Here is a 27601-nt window from a genome sequence, read left to right on the forward strand (position 1 = left end):
GCCTACGGACTTGCATATTAAACCAATGCCTCCTTATTCACTAGGCCTAAATCTTGAACCATGCTTAAAAAAAACGACGCCCAGGCCACATGCCTAAAAAACAAATGATAAGAATGGCTGAAGATCTAATAACTCTAATCCGGGGTAGCCAATCCCCCCTTCTAAGAGGCCTAGGACTGAAGTTGCTTATGAATCTTCTGACCAGGATTCTGTTTTTTTCTGATTCTTCTGATGATCTAGATTTGCCCTCATGTACTTATGAGGATTATGATGCAGAGGACTTCATTCCCTATGCTTCCCCTCCAGAGGATTTTTCTTTTGGGGAAACCTTACATACTTTAAGGCAGCATTTCCACAAAAGCCAGGATTTTTCTGATTCAAAAAAGAGGCTTAGGGATTTCTTACTCCTACCTCAGCACTTTAGCTATTCCTCCTGTACTAGACATTGTTGTTGATGCTTTTTCGGAATCTAGTTTGACCCCTGATTCCTTGCTTCCTGCTCCCAGAAAACCTGACAGATACTACAGGGTCTCTGAGTCACACAAGTTCCTTTTTAAAAAGCCTGTTGTGGATCCAGATACTATTTCACAGGGGCCCAAGGGCATTAAGGCTTCTGCTGCTAAAAATCCTACCCCTTCTGATAGAGACTCCAGGGTGCTGGATAGATGGGGTAAGAAGGTTTATACTTCTGCAACCTTAGGGCTTTAAACTGCCAGTTTCATATGTTAAAGTATCAGCAACATGTTATTGGGTTGCTTAAACAGAAAATTATGTTGATTCCAGACTGTGTGGAAAATAAAGAATTACAGGATTTAATGCATTCTGCTGAACAAGTTGGAAAACATACTTTGCAGTGTGGTTTTGATTCTGTAGAGGCCTCTTGCAGGGCTGCTGTTACTGGGTCTGTGCTCAGAAGGCATGCTTGGCTTAAGGAGCAATATTTGCCTGATCATGTTAAAGCTAAATTTTTGGATGCTCCCTTAAATCAGGACCGCCTGTTTGGCAACAAAGCTGAGGAAGTTCTTAAAAAGATGGAAGATAAAGCTAAATCTATGCAAACTGTTAAATATTTCTTACAAGTTCAGCCTCCTAGATTTAGTAGGCGCTGACCCTCTAAGAATTGGTCCTTTCCAGCCCCTTCCAGGTCTTCTCAAGCCAAACCCAGACACAGCAAAAACCCCAGGTTTCAGTCCCAGGGGACACACAGGACTAAGCAGTGGGGGCCTCCACTTCCAAATCTGGGAGTAATAAGACTCTTCCTATGGTAAACTGTCTCAATGACTTCCTTTTAAAATTTCCAAGCACTTATCAACTGACTGCCCCTTTGGGGGAAAGATTGCTCTTCATGAAAAGAACTGAGAACTCATTACCCAGGACAAATGTTTTTTAAATATAATGTCCCAGGGATACAGATTTTACTTCCACACGTTGCCAACGCCAAGCGGGCGGCCCCCAAATCAGTGGGCAGATGCCCAAAAACAAGTACTTTCTCTTAAGAGTGGGGTTATTCAACTGGTACCAGAAGAGAAAAAGGGACAAAGTTTCTACTCGAGACTTTTCTTGGTAACCAGAAAAGACATTTCATGGCGTCCTATCCCAGACCTGTCTAATCTAAACACTTTTTTGGAGATTCCAAAATTCAAGATGCTGACTCTTCACCAATGACGTCCTGTGCTAGGCAAAGTTGCCTGGTTGGCAACACTAGATTTAAAAGAAGCATACCTGCACATCCCAATCAGGGAATCTTGCAGAAGATACCTACGCTTCAAAGCAGGCTACACACACCATCAGTTCTCTGCACTGCACTTTGGCTTAACTATTGCGCCCAGGGTATTCACAAAGTGCCTAGCTCCAGTTATTGCATTTTTCAGGCAAAAAAATATTCAAATATACCCATACCTGGACGATTGTCTTATTCAGGCAGAAAGCCAGGACATACTTTTGAATCATCTGGCCTTTGTACAAAGGGTGCTAACTTGTCTGAGGTACACCGTAAACGAAAAGAAATCACACCTGGTACCCTGTCAACAAATTATATTCTTGGGAGCAAGCTTCAATACAGCTTCCCAGATGGTTTACCTCACGCCAGAGAAACAAATTAATTTGACAACCTACTTCAAACAAGTGGCCACAAAAACCCTGCTATCTGCAAGACAAATATTGCAAGTCTTTGGGTTCATGGCCTCCTGCATTCTTCTAATTCCATATGCAAGACTGCATATAGGAAACTACAGTGGTATCCAAAATGCCTGTGGTGTCAACATTCTCAGGATCTAGAAGCAATGATTCCTATCATACCTTGCCTACGCCTAAAGTTCCTGTGGTGGGCAGAGACCTGCCACCAAAACAAGGGACTACCTTTCACACCACCCCCTGCCACCCAATCCCTAACAACAGATGCATCAGACTATGCGTGGGGGGCTCACCTGGCAGGGAAGTGCATTCAGGACAAATGGAACCCAAATCAAATGCACCTGCACATCAATCAAAAAGAAATGTTAGCTGTACCGAATGCTCTGACAACCTTCGAGGACAAAAAAAATGGTCACGGCAGCAGCAGAATAAGCACCAGCAGTTTATTAAAACTTAAACACAAATGGTTGAGTAAAACTTCTTTAAGCACTTTTCGTTTGCTAAGAGAGCAAACTTCTTCAGAAGAAAGACATTTGTAAATAAGAATGTCAGCCTTTTAAACACTCAGTCTCAAAAACATGGGACAATCAAATCAATTATTGGCACCTCACTTAGTTCATTTAAAGTGGTATGCACAATTAATACTGTAATAACTTTAAAGAAAATTTTGTATAAAGAACCCCAAACAATTATAAAATATCAAATACAAAATATCAGATACAAAATACATTGGTTTGTTACAAGTAAGAAACCAAATAACCAAACGGCCATAACCAATACGAAAATAATACTTATAATAAGTATTTGTATTCGAAAAAATTACAATGTATTTTGTGTTTGTGTTTAAGTTTTAATAAACTGCTGGTGCTTATTGTGCTGCTGCCATGACCGTGTTTTTGTCTTTAACAGTTTGTGTTTGCCGGATAGTTTCTTAGTTTGTCATGGCGTCCAGTATGGCAGCTAGTCAGAGCCTTTTTACACCGGAAGAAGCTTTGGTATTATCTGGAGCAGAAGATGACAATATTATAATGGATAGTGATACCATTAATACCCTTTCCAATAATAGCGTGGTAACATCTTTACTCAGCAAAATTGAGTCCCTCTTTACCAGATTGGACCAACTCAATCAAAACCAATGGGCTATCAAAGATTTGATTCCATCTTGCACTAGTGCCGGTAACTTGTCATTGTCCCTGGTGAGTAGTGGCAGCCTTGGGACCCATCCAGCTACAAATCCAGATTCAAATCGGTTGCTTAAGTCTCGCAGGAAGCTGTTACAGGCAGGAGTAGCACGACCGGGGCAAAGCCAGCTCATGGAACTACCGCTGAGTTGGTAAAGTCGGCTCCGGCTAGGATGTCTAATCAGCTACTGTGGGATGGTAATCAGTTTAGGATGAATGGACATGCTAACTTGCAAGAGACTCTTCAAACTGAAGTATGTACAAACACTTCTCAAGTTTCGGATGACTTAGGAGGAGCACCAGCACTTGCGGCATTGATTACTGATGTTTTTTCTTTTTCTGGGTTAGAACCGTCTAGTGCTGAAGATTCTCGCCCTACCAAAGGTAACTGTGCAGATTCTCCTGATATAGTTTTTAAGTTAAAATATTTTGACAATCACCTTATTAAATTAAAAAAACTCCAATTGGAAATTTCTTACTTTAGGGAATGTATGGTGCAGAAGGTTGTACTGAAAGGCTTGCGTAGGTATCAGTACCCTACAGGCCTTGAAAACAACTCACCTTTCCACAGAGACTTAATAGAGTTGTTTGACCGACAAGGATTAGAACTACTAGAGTTAATGGTCAAACATTACTCTATTCTTGTTGATACTTTAACTTGTGCTGTGCCTGAACTGGACAGGAGCATTAAATCTGATATGGAGTTTGCTAGATACAAATTCGAGTACAGTAGGGTTTTTTCCAGTATAGATCAACATATGAGTAAATTCAAGGCTAACAAGGTGAAAAAATTGGATTGTGATTGTAAGGCATACAATCAGGGTAAAGCGTACCTGGCTCCTTCCCCAGCGCAAGTATGGCAGGCAGGCCAAGTTCCTCAATACTATCGGGCAAAGGGGCTTAATACTAACCCGGTCAATCATGTTAACAGAATCCAGTCTGATCAGGGTAATGGAGAGGAAGACACTCAAAGTGTCAGTACTCCCATGGACGCAGTAAATGTACCTGGTAATGATTGTGGGGAAATTGTTAATGGTTCTGGTTTCACTGAAGTCCGGAGGAGTGAGAGATTACAGAATGGCCCTCAGGTATACTATAACAATAATGGATATCAGAATAATTACAACTTCAACCGAAACCACAACCAGAATCAGGATTTTCAGCAAGCCAATCATATGGGGATGAGGCCGAAACAACAGAAAGGCCTCCAACAGAACAATGTAAAATTAAACTTCAACAAGCACAAGACTTGATAATTGTAGAAGGTCCACCTGACGAAGTACCCCATTCTGACGACCTGTTGTCAGGGGAACTTCATTCCCAAGAGCATATGTCCACTAGTGGTGACTTATATTTACACGCTAGTGTGACCTCTGTTGCACCCACTATTATTTGTAATAAGGAAGGGGACTTCAAGGTCTACAACTTTTCATCTTCTGTCATCACTTCAGACATTGTGAACTTTTTGGTAAGGGGCATATGTATGTTCCCACACAACATTTAGACTTGGGTGTCAATTATTGAAATCAAGTCTTTTACTAGGAAATTGAACTTTCACTTGCTGTTTGGCATCTCCACAGATGCACTGGATAACATTAGTTTCTGTGTCTCTAGCACTTACAATCCACCCTTACATCCTGTTCTACAGGTTTTTGAACAAATATGCGAATTAGACATCAGGCAGGCTGTCAAAAGCAGTCCTAACCTTAATCTTCCATCGAATACAATTTGTGAAGAACGAGAACATCTGCAGTATATTTATTCTCAGGATATTCGCATGTGTAAACTTGACAAGGGTGGAGGATTGGTAGTTTTTGACAATTTAGATTATATTGAACGCATGACCAGTTTGCTTTCTAGTATAGCTTACCAACAGAGTTCTCGGTCAGAGGTCAATAAGGCTTACAGCCTAATTAAGATCTGTATTAATGACTTATTTATCGAGGGTAGAATAGAACAGGACATGTTCAATTTTATGACAACATCTTACCCCAAATACCCGTACCTGTTTGGTATTCCTAAAATACACAAGGACCCACTTAATCCACCTATGAGACCCTTGGTTGACAGCCATGGTTCTCCCACTTACTCTTGTGCTTAGATCATCAACGCGATTTTGCAAAAGTATGTAGTCCTTGAGGACCAAATCTGTAAAGATTCATGGTCCTTTTTGGCTAAGATTAACAGTTTAGAGTACAATGAGAATTTTAACGTTCTCACAATCGATGTCAAAGACCTGTACACATGTATTCCTCAAGACATCAGCATAGAATGGGTGGGTTTTATGTTGAACAAACACGGTGCCCCAAGTTTGGAGCTTTCCTTGGTGTTAGAACTACTTGACCTTGTATTAACAAACAACTTCTTTATGTTCAACAATGAATTCTACTTGCAGAAAGTGGGCATAGCAATGGGGTCTCCTTGTGGAGCTAGTGTAGCTAATTTGGTCATGGCATGTTGGGAATCTGAGTTTGTATTTAAGAACAACAACGTCAAAAAGGCGCTTGTTTATTACACCAGATTCCTAGACAACATCTTAATTTTGTTAAATGGAGACCATGAGACAGGTCACTTTGTGTTGGAAACATTGAATCAATCCACAAACTTTCTACAATTTACATCTAATTTCAACACAGAAGCCATAGCATATTTGGATATCTGGTTAAGCAAGGATAGATCATCGGGCTGCTATATGGCAAAAATCCACAGGAAAAGTACATATTCTAACTCTTTCCTCCACTTCACAAGTTGTCACCCATTTCATCAGAAACGTTCTGTCATTAAGGGCCAACTAGTGAGAGCTTCTCGTATAATTAGTCAAGAGGAAGACTTTGTGGAGGAATGTAAATTCCTGAAAAGCCTATTTTTACATCGTGACTATCCGGAATCCTTATTGGACTCCCTCATTGAGGAGGTCAGTTTAAAAAGAGCTAGACAGGTTTTTAAACCTATCTTGCCTATGAGGCCTCAGGCACTTGGTGACACTAGTATAACTAGTATATCAGTATCTGTGGGTCAGCATGAGTCAACAAGTCAAAGAAAACAAAAGTTCTACTTTAGTTTTATAACTACCTACAGTGTACAAAGTTATCTCTGTATGGAAATTTTACAGAAAAATTGGGAACTTTTCAAGTCTAACCAAATGCTATTTAACAAATTGGGGGGTTCACCTAAAGTCATTTTTAGACGTGGTAGGAACTTGAAGAATCTTTTGGAAAAAACAGCGTCATAGGATTCCCAGGATAGTGGGTATGAACAACTGTGAGAACTGCAATTTTTGCAAAAATGTGGAGGTGGCCAATTTATTTACTATCAGTGGTGTACAGTTTAAGCTTAAAAATAGGTTCAGTTGTAATTCCAAATTTGTGGTCTATTTGGCCAAATGTACATGTTGTTCTGCCTTCTATATAGGTAAGACGGAGCGAAGGCTCCATGACAGAATGTATGAACATCTGTATGCAATAAGTCATAATAAGGCTGACAACGCCTTGGCCAAACACATTCAATTAAATGTGGACCATAAATTCAAGTTTATGGCCATCTACCAAGTGTTACATGACATTAGAGGTGGTCCTACACCTCTAAAACTTGAAGAGCTTGAACTGATTTGGCAAATCAAACTTAATGCTTATAATTTACCAGGTCTCAACGAGACTCGTTCTGTCAGTAGTATTTTAAAACTGAGAAGTCTGTGAAGATAAAGGTTAATAATAGTTAAATTTAATTTAATTTATAGGTACTTTTCACATAATTGAGATTTGCCTCAAAGGTTTTACAAGTAATTTTTTCGAATACAAATACTTAATTAAAAGTATTATTTTCGTATTGGCTATGGCCGTTTGGTTGTTTGATTTCTTACTTGCAACAAACCAATGTATTTTGTTTTTGATATTTTGTATTTGATATTTTATAATTGTTTGGGGTTCTTTATACAATTTTTTTTTACAGTTATTACAGTATTAATTGTGCATACCACTTTAAATGAACTAAGTGAGGTGGCAATAATTGATTTGATTGTGCCGCGTTTTTGAGACTGAGTGTTTAAAAGGCTGACTTATTCTTATTTTCAATTGTCTTTCTTCTGAAGAAGTTTGTCACTTAGCAAACGAAAAGCGCTTAAAGAAGTTTTACTCAACTGTTTGTGTTTAAGTTTTAATAAACTGCTGGTGCTTATTCTGCTTCTGCCATGACCGTTTTTTTGTCTTAAGAGTTTGTGTTTGCCGGAGAGTTTCTTAACCTTCAAGGACCACATTCTTCCAGGACAACTAATGGTAAAGACGGACAACACCACTGTTATGTGGTACATAAACAAGCACGGGGGTACACATTCTTACGCCCTCTGCAGACTCGCCATGGCATTGTGGAACACAGCCTTGAGCTCCCAAGTGCACCTACAAGCTCAATTCCTGCGAGGAAAATTATATACACTGGCAGATGGACTAAGCAGAAACCTCATGGACCCACACGAGTGGAAACTGGAGCCAAGGATTTTCAACATGTTGACAAGCAAATGGGGGAGCCCAGATATAGACCTGTTTGCCTCTCCCCAGAACTACCAGTTGGACAAATTTTGCAGAAGGACTCCCCACAGACAAGCCTGGAAAGTGGATGCTTTGTACTTCAGCTGGAAAAACCTATCAGTTTATGTCTTTCCTCCTCTGCCTCTGCTCTCCAAAGTACTACTAAAAATCAAACAGGACAAACCAAGAATGATTTTGATTACTCCAGACTGGCCACGCCAACACTGGTATCCCCTCCTGCGCAGTGTGTCACGGTTACCCCCATGGCACCTGCCTCAGACTCCTTCACTGTTGTCACAGCACGTGAACCAGATTCTGCACCTTCAGCTTCTAACACTGAACCTTGCAGCTTGGCTAATTACATAATCTCTCCTTTACCATCTCTCAGTAAACCTGTGATGGATATCATTTTAGAGGAAAGGAGGCCTAGTACTAGAAAATCTTATGCTGAAAAATGGAAAAGATTCTGTGCCTAGAACCAGTCTCAAGGGATGAGCACAGCAGCGTCCACTTTACCTCAGATTTTACAATACTTAACTGGAGATGCTTCACAAGGGCTTGTCTTTTTCCTCCATTAAAATCCACGCCTCAGCCATTTCAGCTCATTATAACACAGAACCTCCCCTCTTCTCTCATCCACTGCTCAAGCAGTTCCTCAGAGGGGCCAAAAATTTGAGACCACCCAGGAGAGCTCCAATCCCAGCCTGGGACCTTAACTTTGTTTTGGAGAAAGTCACGCTACCTCCTTTCAAGCCAGCTGCTACTGCAGACTTAAAATTTCTTTCTTGGAAAACAACTTTTCTTTTACCAATCACTTCAGCTAGAAGGGTATTTGAATTACAGGCCCTTATGGCAGTGAAGCCTTTCAACATCTTTCATGCAGACAGGGTGTCCATCAGAACCAATCCATCCTTCATGCCCAAGGTGGTATCCAGTGTGGCTGTTAATCAGTTCATTCATTTGCCAACCTTCTTTCCCAATCCACAGAATAAAGTGGAATGGATACTGTATTCCTTAGATGTGCACAGACAACTTAGATTCTACTTGGACAGGACTAAACCTCAAAGGAAATCTGAACAACTGCTGGTGGCATTTGCTGCAGGAGCAGAGGGGAAGGCTATTTCAAAGCAAACCATTTCTAAATGGGTAGGCCATTGCATTAATTTCTGCTATAAGCACCATGGAAAACCTATCCCCCAGGGGATCAGACCTCACTCCACCAGGGCTGCATCTACCTCTACAGCCTTTCTCAGAGGCATCCCTACCAGGGACATCCTTGAAGCTGCTACCTGGAGTTCTGTACATACTTTCACCAAGCATTATCATTTGCTAATTTTCTCTAAATCCAGAGCTGGCTTTGCCACTGCAGTCTTGCAGGGCCTTATAGCTGGTCCTAATGCTATCTAAATTCCTCCTCCCAACCATAGCTTTGGGAATCTACCCAAATGTAATGACTGCAACAGTGAAACACGAAGAACATAGTACAGTTGTGTACACTTACTATAAATGCAGATGTTCGAGTGTATTCACTGTTGCAGTCCTGGTTACCCTCCCTCCAGCCCCCTAGTTTTTTCTGACTATACCTTTCCTTTCCTTTACTATGCTTAAAAGCCTTTTTGGTGTATTTACTTTTGGATGGAGGTATACTTTTGTGTTTTTGTGTTAATTTGCTCCCCATTAGGGGGGCACCTAACATCTGGGGCAAGAAAAACTGATGTAATGGCGTCGGCTGCATGTTTTATACCCCTGACGACCTGACGTCATGGAAGATGGGACAGCAACTGACGCTGGACCCAAGACTTTGTTAATCAGGCTGACTGAGGGCTACCTGCAAGCAGATAGCCCAAATGTAATGACTGCAACAGCGAATACACTCGAACATCTACATTTATGGTAAGTGTACACAACTGTACTTTTTTGACAAGTATAAAAAGATAGTGGTGTACTAAATTTACTAGTGCTTTTTGACATTTTGAGAATGTGCACAGATGAACTGCAGATACAAAAAGTGACAGGACTGTATTTCACTAACTTTTTGCTTTATACTAGAAGGCTCAGCTGACTCTGATGACCATGAATTTGACCCATCTGCTGATATGCTAATTCATGATTATGATGACGAAAGAACATTGGAAGAGGAGGAAATGATAGAGGGAGAGACAAATTTTAGCTCAGAAATAGAGGATCTTACAAGGGTAAGTGGCTTTTAAATGGCCGTAAAACATAACATTTTTATTGATGTTGCAGAGTCATATTCATTTACAGCTGTCAGCGTTAACTGCTTTAAACTGGACTGTGTAGTGATTCCTGTAAAATAGGTTGAGTTGAAGGCATCACCTGGTAACACATTTTATCTCCATTACTTTTTGTGTATATACTTACTTTTATGTTGATTGTACATCTGATAGTGTAATTTGGTTTTATGTGCTAGCTCACTGCCAGTAAACTGAGCTGCACAGTAAAGTAATGAACTGTACTGATCATTTCACTTAGGGTTGATTTGTTGCAGATTATAACCTGGTTATCAACACTTGCACTTGCCTAAATGTTTTTTTTATAGTTCTGACAATGCACAAAATATTTCCAGATCAGAATATTTACAGTTTCGTAATTAAAGGGAAAATGTTTCAGAAAAATTTTGGCTTTTGAATTTATAAGCACTTTTCATAAATTTTGTATTTTGAAAAATCATTTTAAGTATTTTAAACATAATGTGGCATAACTCCTGTAATAATGTTCAGAAGTACACACTGCAAATAAGGGTCAATGATATCCTGTTTGGATCGCATTAGACTGTTGTGCCTGTTTAGAGTACTTGACAGTGAAGTTGCTGCTGTTACAGCAATTGTTTTTTTTTCTGAGCTGGTTACTATCTCAAAGTTGATGTTTAGCTTGGATTATTTTTTTAGGAAGGAGAGATGCCTATTGATGAACTGCTTAGTTTGTATGGCTATGGAAGTACAGTTCCCTTTCCTGGAGAGGAGGAAGAGGATGACGAAGGGGATGAAGATGATGAAGATGTGGATAATGATGGAAACAGTGGCTGCAGTGGAGATAAGGTCAGTTTTAACGTACTGCTGTAGAATGTATTACTTCAATGCAAGTAAATGAAAATACCACTAGCGAGGCAGTAGTCCGTCAGTGTCAGAACCAGTAGCTAGATTTTGGAACCACGCCTTTCAGCTACTTTTTGACAAACATATATGTGCGCAAGTTGGTCATTTAAAGTGTTCTGCCATTTTTCCCTTTCTCCATTCATTCAGTTGCTTCTTGCTGGTATTGCACTAAAGACTTGCTATGTTTTGTAATCACATTTTTACTGTTTTTGATTCATTGCCATTTCATGTATTAATATTTCATGTATTAATATAACCAAATTCCTCAACCAGGCCTGACCTAGTGTACACTGGGGACCCAGGTAAAAAGATCCAAATGTATCAAAGCTGCTGTTCAACTAAACTGTTTATAAACAGAAAAGTAAAACATTTAAAGTTTAGTCAGTCATGGGTAACATTTAAAGATAGGTTAAATAACAAGCTGACCACAGATAAGCATAGAAATACAAAATAAAATACAGCAATTAACAAGTCATTCATCAATGACTATATTTATGTACTTATCCAGCTACCTACTTGATGGGTGAACTAGTCCTTTTGACATTTATATGTGGATAGTTTAGAGTAGCCAATCCAGGCGGCATGTTTTTCAGAGGTGGGAAGAAACTGGAGTATCTGGAGAAAACTTGTATAGACAAGAAGAGAATTGCCGTCACTCCACGTACAGTACATGAAGGTCAGGGTGAACTACAGCCCCTTAAGCTGTGAAGCTGAAACTTTTCGGAGTCATTTGGCTACCTAAAACTTTGTAGTAAAACGTAGGGGTGATTAACTTTTTTTTTCTAGGGAAAGTCATGCAACTTCATAGTAGTCTTTTTTGTCCAGGTTTGTCAGTTTTTTTTTTTTTTTTTTTTTTACTTTTTCCCTGATAATGCTGTCAGACCATAAAAATGTGCTGAAGACTAACTGTGACGCAACAGGCAAGTTGCCTAGATATAACCATCCCAAGCATTCCTGCATTTGCCTTTTACCCTTTGCAGAGAACGTCAAAGTGCTCATTGTGAATTTATCCTTTGGGTCCACTACTGTTTGACAAAAAAAAAAATAAAAAATTCATGAGTCACTCATGAGTCACTCAAATCTTTGAGGAAAGAGGCTAAAACTTTACCACTGAGGTTTTAATAGTGTTAACTGCTAGTGGGTTTCTTCACTGAAATGCAGAAGAGTCATTGTAGTCCTTGGTTTTGGCAAAACCTTTCGTGTCAATAATAGGAACCTTAACAAAGCCTACATATTTCCTCAGCTGGTTCCAACCAATGACTCTTTAAGTCGAGTCTGTGATCCTCAGCATTTTTACCAAGGCTGTATGCAGCCTTTGGGGAGTAAGCAGCAGAAATGACTCCCAGCCCTGCTACTTCAGGTGAATTTGATTGGGCGAAAGCTGTTGCCTTCACCTATTGTAACAGTTTGATGTTATAATCTGTACATGAGAGCTAGGGGGTGTCATAAAAGACTGCCATGTCAATTTTTTCACTCTCCTTTTCCATCTCTTTGCTATGTCAAAAAAGCTACGTCATGGAGGAAACCAACCAGGAGGCCCTGCAAAAAAAGTTACAGCATCTAATATTATTTCATATACTTTTTAGTTCCAAAAGAAGACACAAGGGCTAAAACCAGTATTTGAAATAAGTGATTGTACTGACATCATTCCAGAAACAGACCTTTGGAACAGTCAGACTTTAGTTTCTCCTCCATTTGGTGTACAGAAGGGACAAGATGTGCTCTCTAGATCTTCAAAATTCTTACCTGAACATAAAGACCATGTAGTGGTCAGAGAGAAATTTTTTCATGTTCGTCATGTCAGTGCTACAGTACTGAATCTTGGGTTCTCCTGCCATGCAGAAGCCTGTGACTGGACAGATTTCCTGAGTCTTTACATCATCCCTAGCCGACAGATGTCTGAAGACCAGTGTCTGGATGTCAGGGTATAAGAAGGGCATCCATGGGAGCCATCTTAAGTTCTTTCTAGCAGTGCAGTCTGATGCACTTCAGGTATGTACTGTATGCTCACAGTCCATCGGTCAGATAATTTTTTTAGAGAACCACCTTCTTCCAATCAGTTAAGTACCATGTTGGGTAAATTTCTGTACTAATTTATTGTTCAGAAAAGTCAACAGTTGCTTGAAGTGTGGGAAACAAATCCAACATTAAGATTTTCATGTTTGTTCTGCTTTGGGCCTCAGCATGATGTCTCTAACTGCCCTGACTGTGAAAAGTTTTGTGGAAAACCCTAAAATGTAGGGTCAAGGTGCCAGCCACCTATATGCAGTCTTCTCTTTGGCTTCCCCAGTGACACCTTAATCCATGGCTACCACAAACCCTGGCATTAGCTGGTGTCATTCCAAAAAATGGAAAGACAAAAGACCAAGGACCCTAATGTCACCCAGAAAGCTCAAACTCTAGGTCATAAGTTGACCAGCAGCTCAGATGAGGTGCCTTTGTAGTCCCCTGGTCTAGCGACTCCTAGGCTGAACCGTATGGCTCGACCCTCGGGAGGCCACCATGGTCTGTGGCCAACCTGCGAATACTACTATGGCGCACATGTTGTTTGGGTCTGTGGTTGCTCAGCAGGCCTCAGCTTCCGATATCTGCACAGTGGGACTAGAGAGAGATACCCTGTCTTCCTCAACTACCGAAGCTACAACCAAAGTTGTGGTCAAACGACCACAATCTCAGATGTTCTTTCTGTTTCACTGTTGCAGTCATTACATTTGGGTAATCTGCTGGCAGATTGCCCTCAGTCGGCCTGATTAACAAAGTCTTGGGTCCTGCGTCGGTTGCTGTCCCTTCTTCCATGACGTCAGGTTGTCCGCGGTATAAAACATGCAACTGACGCCATTACATCAGTCTTTCTTGCCGTGCGGTGCCCGAAGCAGAAGCAGTTCGCAAGTGCCAGTCGGCCAACTCCTGAAATTTTCGTTTTCGAGTTTCAGAACCGAAGTCTTCAACTTAAGCTAAGTACCCCGTTGGGGAAACTTTTTCTTGCTCCTTACTGATGTCCGTAAAAGATAATAATTGCATTACTTGCGGAAAGCAAATACCTCATAAAGATTTTCATTCATACTGTATTCCTTGCCTAGGCCCTGACCACGACGTACCTTGCTGTCGGTTTTGTGCTTTATTTAATCAGAGCACTATCCGTCGTTGGTACATTTTTGCCTCTAAATACTTCGGTTCTCTGTTTAATTACCCAGAAATGTCGTAGGTTAGCTATCCGACTACCGGAATTCCGAAAAAAATGCAAAGATAAAGACAGAGACAGGCTGCCGAGGTCCAAAACTGCTGATGACACTTCTCCTAAGCCAGTCGCCAGTTCGCTGGTACTCGGTGAGGCGCTTTCGCAGCCCTTGCTACCCATTACTTCTTATTCACAGGCCTCTACTGAGACCCATTCGGAGTCCGGTATGCCAAGAGATGCTTCACCTATGGAACCCGCGGATGTCTCTACCTTGGATGGGTCCAGAGCCGCTGTGCAGGCACCGGCTTCTGAGGGTGTATTCAGGCCTACGGACTTGCATATTAAATAGACACCGCCTTCATTACTAAGGCCTAAATCTCGATCCATGTCTAAAAAAACTGACGCCCAGGCCACATGTTCAAGCCCCTATGCCTAAAAAACAAATGATAAAAATGGCTGAAGATCTAATTACTGTAATCAGGGGTAGTCAACCCCCCCCCCCTCCCCAAGAGGCCTAGGGCTGAGCTTGATTATGAATCTTCTGATCAGGATTCTGTTTCTTCTAACTCTTCTAATGTCCTGGATTTGTCCATATCTACTTATGAGGATTCTGATGCAGAGGATCCCATTCCCTCTGCTTCCCCTCCACTTCCCCTCCTGAGGATTTTTCTTTTGGGGAAACTTTACATACTTTAAGGGAGCATTTCAAAAAAGAGGCTTAAGGATTTCCTTCTTTTACCTCAGCATAGGCCTTTGGCTGTACCTCCTGTACTAGACATTGTTGATGTGTTCTCAGAATCCAGTTTGGCCCCTGATTCCCTGCCTCCGGCTCCTAGTAAGCCTGACAGATACTACAGGGTTCCTGAGTCCCACAAGTTCCTTTTCAAAAATCCTGTTGCAGATCCAGAAACCATTTCTCAGGGACCCAAGGGCATTAAGGCTTCTACTGCTAAAAATCCTACACCTTCTGATAGAGACTCCAGGGTGCTGGATAGATGGGGTAAAAATGTTTATAGTTCTGCAACCTTGGCAATCAGAGCTTTAAACTGCCAGTTTCATATGTTAACATATCAACAGCATATTATTGAACTGCTTAAACAGAAAATGATGATTCCTGACTGTGTGGAAAATAAAGAATCTGAAGTAGTTAACTTCATTTTATCTACAACCTGTGGGTATACGGATCCGAGCCGGCAACTTTTTTCCTAGCATCTGCTCCAAGCTCCTTCCCTTACCCATAATGCCCTACCATCTCCTATCTTCCCTCAGATCTTGTTTGCTGTGCCAGTAGTGTGCATCGTGGTCTCTTTTGCTCTGAGCTCAGGGATAGTAAGTGGAATTATTTCTTATATCTAGAGTGTGTTAGAGTAAATATTTTCCCTTCCTCCCCTTGTTTAGTGTCTCGCTGGTTTGTCTGTGTCAAAAAAAAAAAAAAAAGTTTTGTAGTAGTTAGGCCTGTCCTTCCCCTACCGGTGTTTGTGTGTGGTTTCTGGTAGTTAGTGTTTGTACTTTTGGGTGCAGGACTATGGCTGATCAGCCGAAGCCTATTTTCAAAAAATGTACAGTGTGTGGCCATCAGCTCTCCCTGGCTGATGGTCACACTGTGTGTGTAATTTGCTTGGGAGTGGCACATTTGTCCACTCAATGTGCTGTCTGTTCGGGTTTCAATCCGAGGGCCCTTAGGGAGCTGAAGGCCAAGTTAGTAGCCAAAGGCCTTCTCCCTGCTGCCATGCTGGAGTCTGCCTCGGCCTCGGTCTCTAGTGCTCCACCTCCCACCCAGACAGGGACTCAACCTCCCTCCTCTTCGGGTGATGGGTCTTCTAAAGACAAATCTACGGTCAGCGTGGCTGACAAAGAAAAAGAGAAAGAAAAAGATAAAGGTGCAGAGAGGATAGGGAGAAGAGAAAGGACAGACATCGTAAGAGATCCCCAGACAGGGAGCTCTTTCTTAGTCCCCCTTCTAAGACCATGAGGCCTCTTTCTCCATGGCTCCGGTCTCCTCGTTTCTCACTGGAGCCGTTGGAGCATTCGGACCCGAGGCCTTCCTCCCCATTGCACAGACCAGCCAGATCCGAGTCTGTGGCCTCTTCGGGGTCGACTTGGAGCCTATCGGACATGGACAGGATGATGTGGAGATTCATTCAGACCCAAATTCAGATTGAAGTCTTGCCAGGCCCCTCTCCCTCTGGAGGGGGGACATCCATGCCTCTTTTCTGCCCCATCTCTCCTTCCCCGATCCATGCTTCGGCTTCAGGGCTCTTGGATCCGAGGTTTTTCGGAGCTGGTATCTCGGCGCCGATGGTTCCTACAACCTTGACTCCGGCTGTTACCTTGAGTTCCTCGCATCTGACTTGTTCGGATCCGAGTGACTCTCAGAGCCGCGAACAGGGAGTCGGACCCGGGGGAATGGATTCTTCGGCTCCGACCTTTTCGGATCCGATCTGTTCCCTCGGACCTCAGACTACCCTGGCTTCGGCTCCGGTACCTGCTTCAGATCCGGGGAGGGCTTCTCCCTTGGCCTTCGAAGTGGTGGAGAGGATTCTCTCCCAGGGATTGAGACCCCAGCCCATCCCCTCTGATACCACCCAGGCCCCCCTGGATTTGGCGACGACTCCCTTCATCCTGTCTCAGGGACAGCCCGTGCCAGAGGATCCCCAGGTTAATTTCCCTGTGGAAACCCCTGCGGCTCATGAATCCCCTTCTGAAAGTCCCACTGAAGAGGGTCACCGTAGGCGCAAGTACAAAAGGCGGCACTTGGACTTCCCCAAGTCCCTCACTACAGACACTGACTTAGATGAAGGAGAAGGTTCCCCCAAGTCACCTCCCGAAGATGTCTCCTTCGAAGTAATTATGGAGATCCTCCGCCAGAGGGGAGGTTGGTCAGCCCCAAAACCTTCTGGGGATGAGTCAGTGTTCCTGGAGGCCTTTGGCAGGGGCCCATCTACTTCCTGGGTGTCCCCACCAGCAGACCCCTTGGTGGACCTTATCACCACGAGGGCATGGAAGGAGCCTGACACCATAGAGCCCACCCCCAAATGCTGCCCTGACAAGATCTTATCTCCCCCTTCCGACAGACAGCCTTGGTCGAAAGGAGCCCCAGTTGATGCTATGTTGGTTGCAGCGGCCACAAAGAAGAAACTAGCACAGGAGAGTTCCTCAGTCCACCCTCCAGACAAGGAGTCCAGGTCGGTGGATAGGTTTGGGAAGTGCGTCTGTTCCTCAGCAACCTTTTCAATCTGTACGCTGAATTATTTGGCACATGTGATTCGGCTTCAGCAAGACCTTGCTGTGGAATTCGCTGAGTCGCCCCCAGAGTCTTTATCGCTGCAGGACAGACAGTTGTTCTCTGCGAAAATGTCTACTCTGAAGTCACTATCAAACACGTTGGTGCGACTCCTTTCCCATGCCACGGAAGGAGCAGCTAGGGCGGCTGGGACAGGCATAGCCATGAGACATCATGCCTGGCTCAGGTTGTGTCAGTTTGCGGACCCTTTCAAGGCGTTGTTTATCAACGCTCCCTACGATGGTTCTTCCCTTTTTGGGAAGACAGTACGTGACACACTTGTCCAGAGCGAAAAGGACAGGAAGACTTTGTCTGCCGTCTGAGTCTGCTTCTCTAACCCTCAGCGGTCCTTCTCTAGGAGTCAAAGAGGGCAGAAGAAGATGCGGTTCCAAAAATTTCAGTTTTCCCACGATTCTCAGGACAACTATTCCCCCAGGGGCAAAGGGGGACAGGATCGACGCCGACCCAGAGGTAGAGGGGCTCCCAGGAATTTTGTGTCTAGGGAACCTTTTTCTGATAGACCCGGTCAGCAGCCCTGAAGGGTTGCCAGACTGTCCTACACTGGAGGCAGTCGGGGGACAATTGTCCTTACACCCAGTGGCATGGGAGTCCATTACGACAGATCGCTGGGTTTTACAGATAATATCCAGGGGTTACTCTATCCCTTTTGTTGCCCCTCCAAATATTACAAAACACCTCCCGGATGTTCCACCCGCTCACACGGAAGCCGCAGCTCTAGAGGTTTCAAAGCTGCTTCTCAAACGAGCCATCGAACAGACCCCCCCCCCCCGATCAGGCGTCTACTCAAGGTTCTTTTTGGTGCCAAAAAAGACGGGGGACCTCAGGCCCATTCTAGACCTGTCAACATTAAACCTGTCGGTAGCTAAACAGAAATTCCGGATGGTCACCCTACAGTCCATTCTACCTTATCTCCGAGAGTGCGACTGGATGTGCTCGTTAGACCTCCAGGATGCTTACTACCACATCAAAATACACAGAAGCTCCAGGAGGTTTCTGCGCTTCCAGCTGGGAGCCAGTCATTTTCAGTTCAGAGCCCTACCCTTTGGTCTCACCACAGCCCCCAGGGTGTTCACCAAGGTAATGGCAGTTGTAGCGGCTCACCTGAGACTTCAGGGTATTCAGGTGTTTCCATACCTGGACGACTGGCTCTTCGCTGCGCCCAACAAGCATCGCTTGTGTCTGGCCCGAGATTATTTCATTTGGTTGGCAGATCTACTGGGAATTACAGTCAATGTTCACAAATCCCAATTGCAACCAGTACAAGTTCTAGACTTCATTGGGGCATGGCTAGACACTTTGCAGATGAAGGTATTCTTAACGCCAAACTGGATCCTACACCTCAGGTGCCACATAGCTCAGATAGCAAACTCCAAGTCTCCAAAGGCGAGCGAGGTTCTCTGGGCTCTGAGCTCCATAGCTGCCACCATATCGATTCTCCCTTGTGCGCACCTTCACATGTGGGTTCTTCAATGGACTCTGGCTGTTCAATGGTCTTGGCTAGACTTGCCCATGGAATTTCCGATCAAGATCAGTCACGTCTGCAGGACATCTCTTCTTTGGTAGTTAAGTTCACCAGAGATATCAGAAGGACGCCCCTTCGCATCATCTCCAGTCCAAGCCACAGTGACCATGGGCGCCTCCCAACTCGGGTGGGGGGACACTGTTTGAGAAGAACAGTCCAAGGCACGTGGTCCCAGTGAGAGACCAAGTTGCACATAAATGTTCTAGAGATGAGGGCAGTGCTTCTAGCGTTGGACACAGTCCTCCCTCTCGGATTGATTGCAATTCAGTCAGGCAACATGTCGGTTGTCTGGTATATCAACAAGCAGGGAGGAACCAGATCCTAACCCCTATGTCGTGAGGCCATGAGAGAGTGGGAATGGGCAATTTCCACCGGTCGGTTTCTGATAGCAATGCACATCCTGGGGTGCTCCAACATTTTAGCAGACAGATTGAGTCGGGCCATTCTGATGCCGTACGAGTGGTCTCTGAAACAGTCAGTAACAGAGGAAATCTTCCTTGCATGGGGTCAGCCTTGCTGCGATCTCTTCGCATCTCCTTCCAACGCGAAGTGCAGCGAGTTCTTTGCTCTGATTCCCTCACCAGGGGAAGTCCCCAGAGACGCTCTAGTCCATGCTTGGTCCCCCGGGCTTCTGTATGCTTATCCACCATTGCCACTCATTCCGAAGTTTCTTCAGAAAGCTTGCTGACTGCGGTGCAAAGTGATCCTCATTGTCCCATTCTGGCCTCGTCAGGTTTGGTTCCCATTCCTTTGGTCTCATCTTTTAGCTCCCCCCGTGGGTTCTGGATCCCTGTCTGGATCTAATCTCCCATCCGTCGGGGGCACGTCCGCCCGATCTGGGCAGCCTCAAGCTGACAGCCTGGTTGCTCCAGTTCCTTTAATTGCCAGGGCTCCCGGTCTTTCATTTCCAGTAAAATCCATTCTTGTGGCTTCTCTTAAAGACTCCACTAGGAAACTTTATTACAGTAAATGGAAGCGTTTTTCCATTTGGGCCTCACAGAGAAAAATAGACCCCTTTACAGCCCCTGTTCCAGTGGTGTTGGATTTCCTGTCTGGCATCTTTCAGCAAGGAGCTAGTTCTTCCACAGTGAAAGTACAATTGGCAGCCATTTCCAGTTTTTACGTTGGTGAAGACAACATGGCCTTAGCCTCCTCTAGGCTGTGTAAGGCTTTTCTTAAAGGTACTTTTCTGTTATGTCCACCTGTCAAGGATTCAGTGCCTTCTTGGGACCTTACTTTTGTTTTACAGGCATTGGTAGCTCCTCCTTTTGAACCTGCAGCTTCGGTGGACTTGAAATTTTTGTCCTGGAAGACCACTTTCCTAGTCACCATTACATCTGCTAGGAGGGTTTCTGAGCTTCAAGCTCTGTCTGCCGTACCTCCGTATTTGGTCTTCTGTAAGGATAGGGTCTCCCTCCGTACTAATCCTTCTTTCTTACCTAAAGTGGCATCTAAAGCAAACATAAACCAGTCCAATAATCTGCCCGTTTTCTTTCCTAACTTCCAAAATAAAGGTGAATACAAACTCCATTTGTTAGATTTTCATAGAAAGCTTTGTTTTTATCTTCATAGAACAAAGTCTTTCCGCAAGACTGACCAATTGTTTGTTTCCTTTTCCAAAGCATTTATGGGAAAAGCTATTTCTAAAATTTCTTTTTCCAGATGGATCACTCTTTGTATTTCACATGCCTACAAAGCAAAATGTTTATCTCCTCCTGGTATTGTTAAGGCTCACTCTACCAGGTCCATGACGACTTCTGCTGCCCTTTGGTCTAGGGTGCCTTTGGACGATATTTGTGCAGCAGCGACCTGGGCCAATTCACATACCTTCATTTCCCATTACAAATTAGATCTGATTTCGAGGAGTAGAGCATCCTTTGGCTCTGCGGTGCTCAGGAACATCCTTACATAAGGGCCTCCCAGGATCAGAGTAGCTGGGGACTCTGTCCCACAGGTTGCAGATAAAATTAAGTTAACTATTTCAGATAAAGAAATTATGTACTCACCACAACGTTCCATCTGAGTAGTTATTACATTCCCTCCCTCCGTCCCCCGGACCTTGTCCTGTCTTTTCAGGTTTGGTTTATTGGGTTAAGTTGTTTATGTTTTTAGTTGCAGCAAACTCGATCCGAGGGAAGATAGGAGATGGCAGGGCATTATGAGTAAGGGTAGGAGCTCAGAGCCAGGAGCAGATGCTAGAAAAAAAGTTGCCGGCTCAGATCCAATACGGATCCGTATACCCACAGGTTGCAGAAAAATGAAGTATAACTACTCAGATGGAACATTATGGTGAGTACATAACTTCTTTTTTACAGGATTTAATGCATTCTGCTGAACAAGTTGGAAAACATACTTTGCAATGTGGTTTTGATTCTTTAGAGGCCTCCTGCAGGGCTGCTGTTACTGGGTCTGTGCTAAGAAGTGTGCTTGACTTAAGGAGCAATCTTTACCTGATCATGTTAAAGCTAAATTGTTGGATCCTCCTTTACATCAGGACCGCCTGTTTGGCAATAAGGCTGAAGAAGTTCTTAAAAAGATGGAAGATAAAGCTAAATCTATGCAAACTGTTAAATATTTCTTACAAGTGCAACCTCCCAGATTTAGTAGGCACTGGCCTACTAAGAATTGGTCCTTTCCAGCCCCTTCCAGATCCTCTCAAGCCAAACCCAGACGCAGCAAAAACCCCAGGTTTCAGTCCCAGGGGACTCTCACAGCTAAGCAGTGGGGGGCCTCCACTTCCAAATCTGGAAATAACAAGACACACCCCTATAGTAAACAGTCTCAATGGCTTCCTTTTAAAATTACCAAGCACTTATCTTTTAACCACCCCTTTGGGTGGAAAGATTGCTCTTCATGCAAAGAACTGGGAACTCATAACCCAGGACAAATGGGTTTTAAATATGGTGTCTCAGGGTTACAGATTTCATTTCCACACGTTGCCAACACCAAACGGGTGGCCAGACCTGCCCCCAAATCAGTGGGCAGAGGCTCAAAAACAAGTACTTTCCCTCTTAAGCATGAGGGCTGTTCAGATGGTACCAGAAGAGGAAAACGGACAAGGTTTCTATTCCAAGCTTTTTCTGGTACCCAGAAAAGACAGATCATGGCATCCAATCCTGGACCTATCTACTCTAAACACCTTTCTGGAGATTCCAAAATTCAAGATGCTGACTCTTCACCAGTTACTTCCTATGCTAGGCAAAGATGCCTGGTTGTCAACTCTAGATTTAAAAGAAGCATACCTGCACGTCCCAATCAGGGAATCTTGCAGAAGATACCTACGCTTCAAAGCAGGCTACTTGCATCATCAGTTCTCTGCACTGCCCTTTGTGAATACCCTGGGTGCAGTAGACAAGCCAAAGTGCCTGGCTCCAGTTATTGCATTTTGCAGGCAAAGAAATATTCAAATATACCCATACCTGGACGATTGTCTAATTCAGTCAGAAAACCAGGGCATACTTCTAAATCATCTGGCGTTTGTAAAAAGAGTTCCAACTTGTCTAGGGTACACCATAAACGAAAAGAAATCACAACTGGTACCCTGTCAACAGATTACATTCCTGGGTGCAAGCTTGAATACAACTTCCCAGATGGCTTTCCTCACGCCAGAGAAGCAAATTCATTTGGTGACTTCAAACAAGTGACCACAAAAACCCTGCTATCTGCAAGACAAATATTGGAAGCCTTGGGGTTCATGACCTCCTGCATTCTTTTAATTCCATATTCAAGACTGCATATGAGGAAACTACAGTGGTATCTAAAAAAGTCTATGGAGTCAACATTATCACAGCCTGGAAACAATGATTCCTATCATACTGTGCCTACGCCTAGAGTTCCTATGGTGGGCAGAAGCCTGACACCAAAACAAGGGACTACCATTCACACTACCCCCTGCCACCCAAACCCTAACTACCGATGCATCAGACTATGCATGGGGGGCTCACCTGACAGGGAAGTGCATTCAGGGCAAATGGAACCCAAATCAAATGCACCTGCATATCAATCAAAAAGAAATGTTAGCTGTACAGAATGCTCTGACAGCCTTCGAGGACTGCATTCTTCCAGGACAACTAATGGTAAAGACGGACAACACCATGATTATGTGGTACATAAGCAAGCATGGGGGTACATATTCCTACCCCCTCTGCAGACTAGCCATGGCATTGTGGAACACAGCCTTGAGCTACCAAGTGCGTCTACAAGCTCAATTCCTGCCAGGAAAATTGAATACACTGGCAGACGGACTAAGCAGAAACCTCATGGACCCACACGAGTGGAAACTGGAACCACGGATTTTCAACATGTTGACAAGTGAATGGTGGAGCCCAGACATAGCTCTATTTGCCTCCCCCCAGAGCTACTAGTTGGACAAGTTTTGCACAAGGACTCCCCACAAACAAGCCTGGAAAGTGGGTGCTCTGTCCTTCAGCTGGAAAAACCTATCAGTCTACGCCTTTCCCCCTCTGGCTCTGATCACCAAAGTTCAACTAAAAGTCAAACAGGACAAACCAAGGATGATTTTGATTGCTCCAGACTGGCTGCGCCAACACTGGTAACGCCTCCTGCACATTGTGTCGCAAATATCTCCATGGCACCTGCCTCAGACCCCTTCCTTGCTGTCTTAGCAGGTGAACCAAATTCTGCACCCTCAGCTTCCAACATTGAACCTTGCAGCCTGGCTAACCACTTAAATTCACCCTTATCATCCCTCAGCAAACCTGTGATGGATGTCATCTTGGAGGTGAGGAGACCTAGTACTAGAAAATCTTATGCTGACAAATGGAAAAGATTCTGTGCCTGGAACCAGTCTTTAGGGATGAGCACAGCAGCACCCAATTTACCTCAGAATTTGCAATACTTACTGAGCTTCTTCATAAGGGCCTGTCTTTTTCCTCCATTAAAATCCACGCCTCAGCTATTTCAGTTCACTATAACACAGAGCCACCCGTCTTCTCTCATGCTCTGCTCAAGCAGTATCAAGGAGGGGCAAAAAACTTGAGACCACTCAGTAGAGCTCCTACCCCTGCCTGGGACCTTAACTTTGTTTTGGAGAAACTCACTCTACCTCCTTTCGAGCCAGCTGCTACTGCAGACTTTAAATTTCTTTCTTGGAAAACAGCCTTCCTTTTAGCAATCACTTCAGCTAGGAGGATTTCTGAATTACAGGCCCTTATGGCAGTGGAACCTTTCATCATCTTTCATGCGGGCAGGGTATCTTTCAGGACCAATCCATCCTTCATGCACAAGGTGGTTTCCAGTGTGGCTCTTAATCAGTCCATTCATTTGCCAACCTTCTTCCCCAATCCACAGAACAAAGGGGAATGAATGCTGCATTCCTTGGATGTGCTCAGACAACTAAGATTCTACTTAGGACTAAATCTCAAAGAAAATCTGAACAATTGCTGGTAGCATTTGTTCAGGGGCAGAGGGGAAGGCTATTTCAAAACAAACCATTTCTAAATGGATAAGCCATTGCATTCATTTCTGCTATAAGCACCAAGGCAAACCTATCCCCCAGGGGATCAGATCTCACTCCACCAGGGCTGCATCTACTTCTGCAGCCTTTCTTAGAGGTGTTCCTACCAGGGATATCCTAGAAGCTGCTACCTTGAGTTCTGTACATACTTTCACTAAGCACCATCATTTACCAATTTTCTCTAAATCCAGAGCTGGCTTTGCCACTGCTGTCTTGCAGGGCATTATAGCTGGCCCTAACGCTGTATAAACTCCTCCTCCCAACCATAGCTTTGGGAATCTACCCAAATGTAATGACTGCAACAATGAAACACGAAGAACATGGTACAGTTGTGTACACTTACCATAAATGTAGATGTTCGAGTGTATTCACTGTTGCAGTCCTGGTTACCCTCCCTCCAGCCCCCTAGTTTTTTCTGACTATACCTTTCCTTTCCTTTACTATGCTTAAAAGCCTTTTTGGTGTATTTACTTTTGGATGGAGGTATACTTTTGTGTTTTTGTGTTAATTTGCTCCCCATTAGGGGGGCACCTAACATCTGGGGCAAGAAAAACTGATGTAATGGCGTCGGCTGCATGTTTTATACCCCTGACGACCTGACGTCATGGAAGAAGGGACAGCAACCAACGCAGGACCCAAGACTTTGTTAATCAGGCCGACTGAGGGCAACCTGCCAGCAGATTACCCAAATGTAATGACTGCAACAGTGAATACACTCGAACATCTACATTTATGATAAGTGTACACAACTGTACTGTCACCACTTTTAAAAGGACAACCAAACTAAAGCTAACCAGTTCCTTTTTATCACCTTCACTTCTGTCCTCTTCTCAAACTGAAGTCCAGGATCTCCAGCACTGTTCCTAAGAAGCCAAACAGTTTTACAGAGTACTTGAATCTCGCAAACACCTTTACAAAACCTGAAAGGCTGATCCTTCTGTAGTTTCCACTGAATCCACAAAAGGTGTGCCAAAGGGAACAACCAGACACCCTCTGCCTAATGACAGGGAAAGTAGGCTATTAGACAGATTTTGGAAGAATGTTTATACCTCTGCCACCCTGGCAATCTAGAACTTTGAACTGCCCGTTTCATATGCTAAAGTGCATTGAATCTCTCCAGGACAAAATTATAGCTAAGACAGACTCTACAGTGATTAGAACCTTATCAACGGAAACTCAGGAGACAGCCAGTTAAGCTTTATAGGGTCACCAGACACTCCCTAAAATGTGGCTATGATGCCTTAGAGGCTTCTTGCAGAGCAGCTGCCACAGGTTTTGTCAGTCATAGACATGCAAAGCTCAGGACCCAGCTGCTGTCAGATCAGGTTAATGCTGAAGTACTGGTTGCTCTGTTAAACGAGGAATTTATTTTTGGTTCTCCATTTGAACAAGTTTTTGAGAGGCTGAATGAAAATGGAAAGCAAATTAAAACTGTTAAAGAATTTTCCCTGTCTGCAACCCCAAGGTATAGTAGGAATTACCTTTCTAAACCTTATCCTCTTCCACCTAGAGAAGACAAGGGATGGCTTCCCATGGTAAAAGACACAGACAATCCAGGAGATGATAACCAGAACAATCTCACAGAGCAGGGAGCTCCAAAAACTATGGTCATCCCCAGCCTCCTATACTGCTTTGCACCCTCCCATCCAAACATCTGGCTGGAAAACTCTCCTTATTCCTAACTTAGTGGAAAACCATCGCCAGGGACCAGTGGGCCCTCAGCATCATAGAAAAGGGGATAGTACATCCACTTTAGAGCAATACCACCCTTCTTGGGCATTCCACAACCACTAAAAGAGCAGGAAAGCCTTTTAACACTTGTCCTTGGGGAAGTGCTTTACCAAGGACCCATCCAACATGTCCCTTAAGGGCAAGAGGAAAAAAGCTTCACTGAAGGATTTTTCTAGTTCCATGAAGAGAGAGAACCTGGAGGCCCATCTTGGACCTCTTAAAGCTAAACGAGTTTCTTAACATCCCAAAATGCTTGGGTTGCAAAAATTACTGGCCATGATTTTCCAAGATGCCTTCATGGTCACTGTAGACCTAAAAGACAATTACCTCCATATCCCCATAGCAGACTCTTACAGAATGTAACTACTGATCTGATGTTGTCAATTTTCATTTTATCCTTGACGTATGGTTTCGTGTCAGTTATCAGAACCAACTCGGCCGTTGCTACAGCTCTCATAGGACAAAAACTCTCGAGCTTTACCTCTACCCACAGTCCCACTCTCCCGTTTACCTCAGATCTTGTTTGCCACTTTTCCAGACAGACACGTTCGCCTTAGCTCTCAAGCTAAGTAAATTATTTTCTAATGTCTTTCTTCACATTTGTTCTCTTTTTCTGTTAATATTGCCTTGTAATTCCTGTATTTTAGTACCCTTTGATCTTACTATACTTTACCCTTGTAGTTTTTGTATCTCTCCCTTTCTGTATACTTTGGTGTACCTTGCATTATCATTGTTGATAGTCCCTTTTTCATACACTTCAATGAACCTTGTACTATAATTGTTGATAGTCCCTTTCCTTCTTATTTTTCTTTTCTTCACAAAAAAAAAAGTACTAGTTAGAATCCTTTGAGTGTGTTATCTGTCCTCTCCTTTTTGGGTGTCAGTGTGGTGTGTGCTTCTTACCAGCTTGTAAATTGAAAGCCTTTATGTTATGGCTGAAAAACCCAAGGGTTCCTCTGGTTTCAAGAAATGACAGAAGTGTGGCCATAAGATTCCACACTCAGATTCGCACCTTTTGTGAGTGTATTGTTTGGCCCTAGTTAATCTACAAGAGGATTGTAGTATTTGCCATGGATTTAGTCATAGGGCCCTTGTCAAAAGGAAAAATAAGTTATTCCTAAAAGGTATGATTCTTTCTGCCTTTGGAGAGGCCATATCTGCTCACAACAAAAGTAAAACTCGTGTTTTTTCGCCTGCCTCCTCATCCTCCATGGAGAAGGTTAAAAAGAGAAGTCTGTCAGTATTGTCATCTTCTTTAGCACTGACACAGAAAAAAGCTAGATCCTTGGTTCCTTAAAACTCTTTGGATATAACGGATACCATATCTTAGGCTTTGGTACTGGAAAAGTCATCAGCACTGACTGACTATTTCTGTGGATTCTGAGGTTTTGACGCAGAAGTCTTTGGTACGGCAGCAACTTCAATCTTCAGCTCAATAAT

The 27601-nt window shown here is 43.5% G+C and overlaps 1 protein-coding gene across 3 annotated transcripts in view; it reads left to right on the top strand.

Annotated features, from left to right (window-relative positions):
* Positions 1-9887: 9887 nt before the first annotated feature.
* Positions 9888-27601, top strand: part of MIER1 (MIER1 transcriptional regulator) — a 1388802-nt gene continuing 1371088 nt past the window's right edge. For all 3 annotated transcript variants that reach the window (XM_044085588.1, XM_044085589.1, XM_044085590.1), the window contains exons 1-2: positions 9888-10029; positions 10744-10893. In XM_044085588.1, coding sequence (XP_043941523.1) covers positions 9931-10029; positions 10744-10893 — 249 coding nt within the window. In that variant the 5' untranslated portion in view covers positions 9888-9930. The remainder of the gene's footprint in view (positions 10030-10743; positions 10894-27601) is intronic.

The sequence above is a fragment of the Protopterus annectens genome, chromosome 10.part0 (genome assembly GCF_019279795.1).
Source record: "Protopterus annectens isolate FY-2018-M chromosome 10.part0, PAN1.0, whole genome shotgun sequence".
NCBI lineage: Eukaryota > Metazoa > Chordata > Ceratodontiformes > Protopteridae > Protopterus > Protopterus annectens.